Source organism: Tupaia chinensis, unplaced genomic scaffold (genome assembly GCF_000334495.1).
Source record: "Tupaia chinensis unplaced genomic scaffold, TupChi_1.0 Scaffold000146_1, whole genome shotgun sequence".
In the NCBI taxonomy this organism is placed as follows: Eukaryota; Metazoa; Chordata; class Mammalia; order Scandentia; family Tupaiidae; genus Tupaia; species Tupaia belangeri.
In genome coordinates, this window is record NW_006159616.1 from 5,677,926 (window position 1) to 5,679,986 (window position 2,061).

At 62.0% G+C, this 2,061-nt stretch overlaps 1 protein-coding gene across 1 annotated transcript in view; it reads right to left on the reverse strand.

The window, feature by feature from the left end:
* Positions 1 to 6: 6 nt before the first annotated feature.
* KLHDC7A (kelch domain containing 7A) overlaps positions 7 to 2,061 on the reverse strand; it is a 3,793-nt gene continuing 1,738 nt past the window's right edge. Inside the window, exon 2 of the mRNA XM_006145218.3 lies at positions 7 to 2,038. Within this exon, the coding sequence (XP_006145280.1) occupies positions 783 to 2,038 (1,256 nt within the window). The 3' untranslated portion in view covers positions 7 to 782. The remainder of the gene's footprint in view (positions 2,039 to 2,061) is intronic.

Sequence of the window (2,061 nt, forward strand, 5' to 3'; positions counted from 1 at the left end):
GAGTGCAGTGATCAGGTAGCAAAGGACATGACAGGGGCCTTGGAGGAGGGTGGCCTCTGGATCACGTCCTGAGCCCTCGTACGTAGAACCAGTTGTGTTCTTAGTAGCTTGCTAGAAGAACATGGCTTGCTAAATGGACGTCCCTCCTCCTCTCTAGGTAATGAGAAAAGGCAAAGTGGGCCTTGGTAAATTTACCCCACAAGCAAGAGTGCCCGCGGGATGCTCCAATTTTAGCTGTTCTACTTCTCAAACTCCCTCTCCCTGGGGCTGGCCCCTGGGCTGCCAGGCTCATTCCTGGTCCTGCCAGAACCACTTCCCTTGATTTTTCCCACCTGTGTATACCAGAGGCTTCTGCGCACCTTGGGGTAGGGCCCAGTGCTCAATGTCTAGGGGCACTCAGGGCTCAGACAGAACTGGCCCATCTTTAGAGGGCCCAGCTGGCATCTGGAACTAGGGTCACGTTAAGGCTATGAGCTTTGGTGGGATCCCCCTGTGCCTTCCCCCTTCAAGATTCAGATTGGAAGCAATGTGGTGGTCATCCCTGAAGACCTCCGTGGATGTCTTCTGCCTGGAACACAGGCCCCTAGCTCTATTTTCGGCAGTGGCGAGGCTGAAGACTCTGCTAAGACCCTCCTGGCCAGGAGGGGAGGTAAGACTGCAATTTGGCTCTTGATGGACAAATTCCTAGGCTGCCTGGACACCCCGGAGTGGCCCACGGAGTGATGGGCAGGGGTAATGCGCTTCGCTTCCCAGTTTGCAAGGCGAGCCCAGCCGAGAGGCTGCTAGACCCTGGTCTGAGGCACATCGGGGGTTGGCAAGGTCAGGACCGTGGGCAGGAGAGTCCCTTGTGGGGACGGGAAGCTCTGCAGCTCATCAGGCACAAACCTGGGCGAGATGTAGTCGGCCAGGAAGCTGAGCATGCGCTGGCGCCCCACGCAGTAGATGACGTTGTCCACCGCCGCGCACTGGAAGGCGTCCGGGTACGGCGTCCGGTACGTGGCGCACTCATACCAGAGCCGGGCACTGGCGCTGCAGCGGTACACTCCGATGCCCAGGCTGCGGTTGAGGTCGAAGCGGTAAAGAAAGCCGTTGACCGCCACCATCTCGGCCGTGCGGTCTTTGCTGCCCCCTGTGGGGCCCGCCCACCAGCGCTGCTCCTGGGCGGAGAAGCGGAGCAGCAGGTAGCGCAGCGTGCCCCCCGTGACGAAGATCTCACTGGCACACGCTGTGGCTGTGTGTGCCAGGGCGAACGTGTCATTGGGGAGCGGCGGGGCAAAGTCCCAGCGGTCCAGGCGAGGGTCGTAACGCTCCACCGTGTGCAGACACTCACCCCCGATGGCGTACAGGTGCCCGTCCAAGGCCACCAGCCGGCAGTGCGGCCGGGCCTGGTTGAGCGGGCACACCTCGCTCCAGATTCCTGTTGGTGGGTTGTAGCAGAAGACGCGATTGGAGGGCTGGCCTGCAGGCCCATGGCAGCCGGACACCACGAAGAGATAATTGAAGAGGCTGCAGACGGCGCAGCCCCGGGACACAGCCTCGGGGGGTAGTTGAGCCAGGGGGTGCCAGGCATCACGCTCGCTGTCATAGCAACAGAGGCGGCCAGAGTCTTCCTGGGGGCACACGTCGGCCACCACCAGGTACTTGCGGCCCCGGAGCCGTCGCTGGAGGATGAGTTCCCGCTCAGCCCCGCTCAGGCACCCGTAGATGTCGGGGCTGCGCAGCACCTGGAGGTAGTTGTCGCTCATCACCTTGTAGGCTGCCTCCTTCAGGGTCTCCAGGTTCTGCCTCTTGGCCAAGGTCAGCACCTCATAGCAATTGCCCAGATCCAAGTGGGTCCCCAGGGCTGCGCCAGGGGTGAGTGGCACATGGAAGAAATTGGTCCTGGCCACGAGCTGTAAGCGGGGCTCCCTGCTGTCTCTGGCAGAGCCAGGCAGGGCACCCTGGTCTGGGCTGGGTGGAGCTGGAGTCTGAAAGCCAGCGAGCTGGAGCTGGAGCTCCGGGTTCTCTGCGATCTGCAGGAGGCTCTCCTTCCTGCTGCGGCCCTGTGTGAAGCGTGGCCGC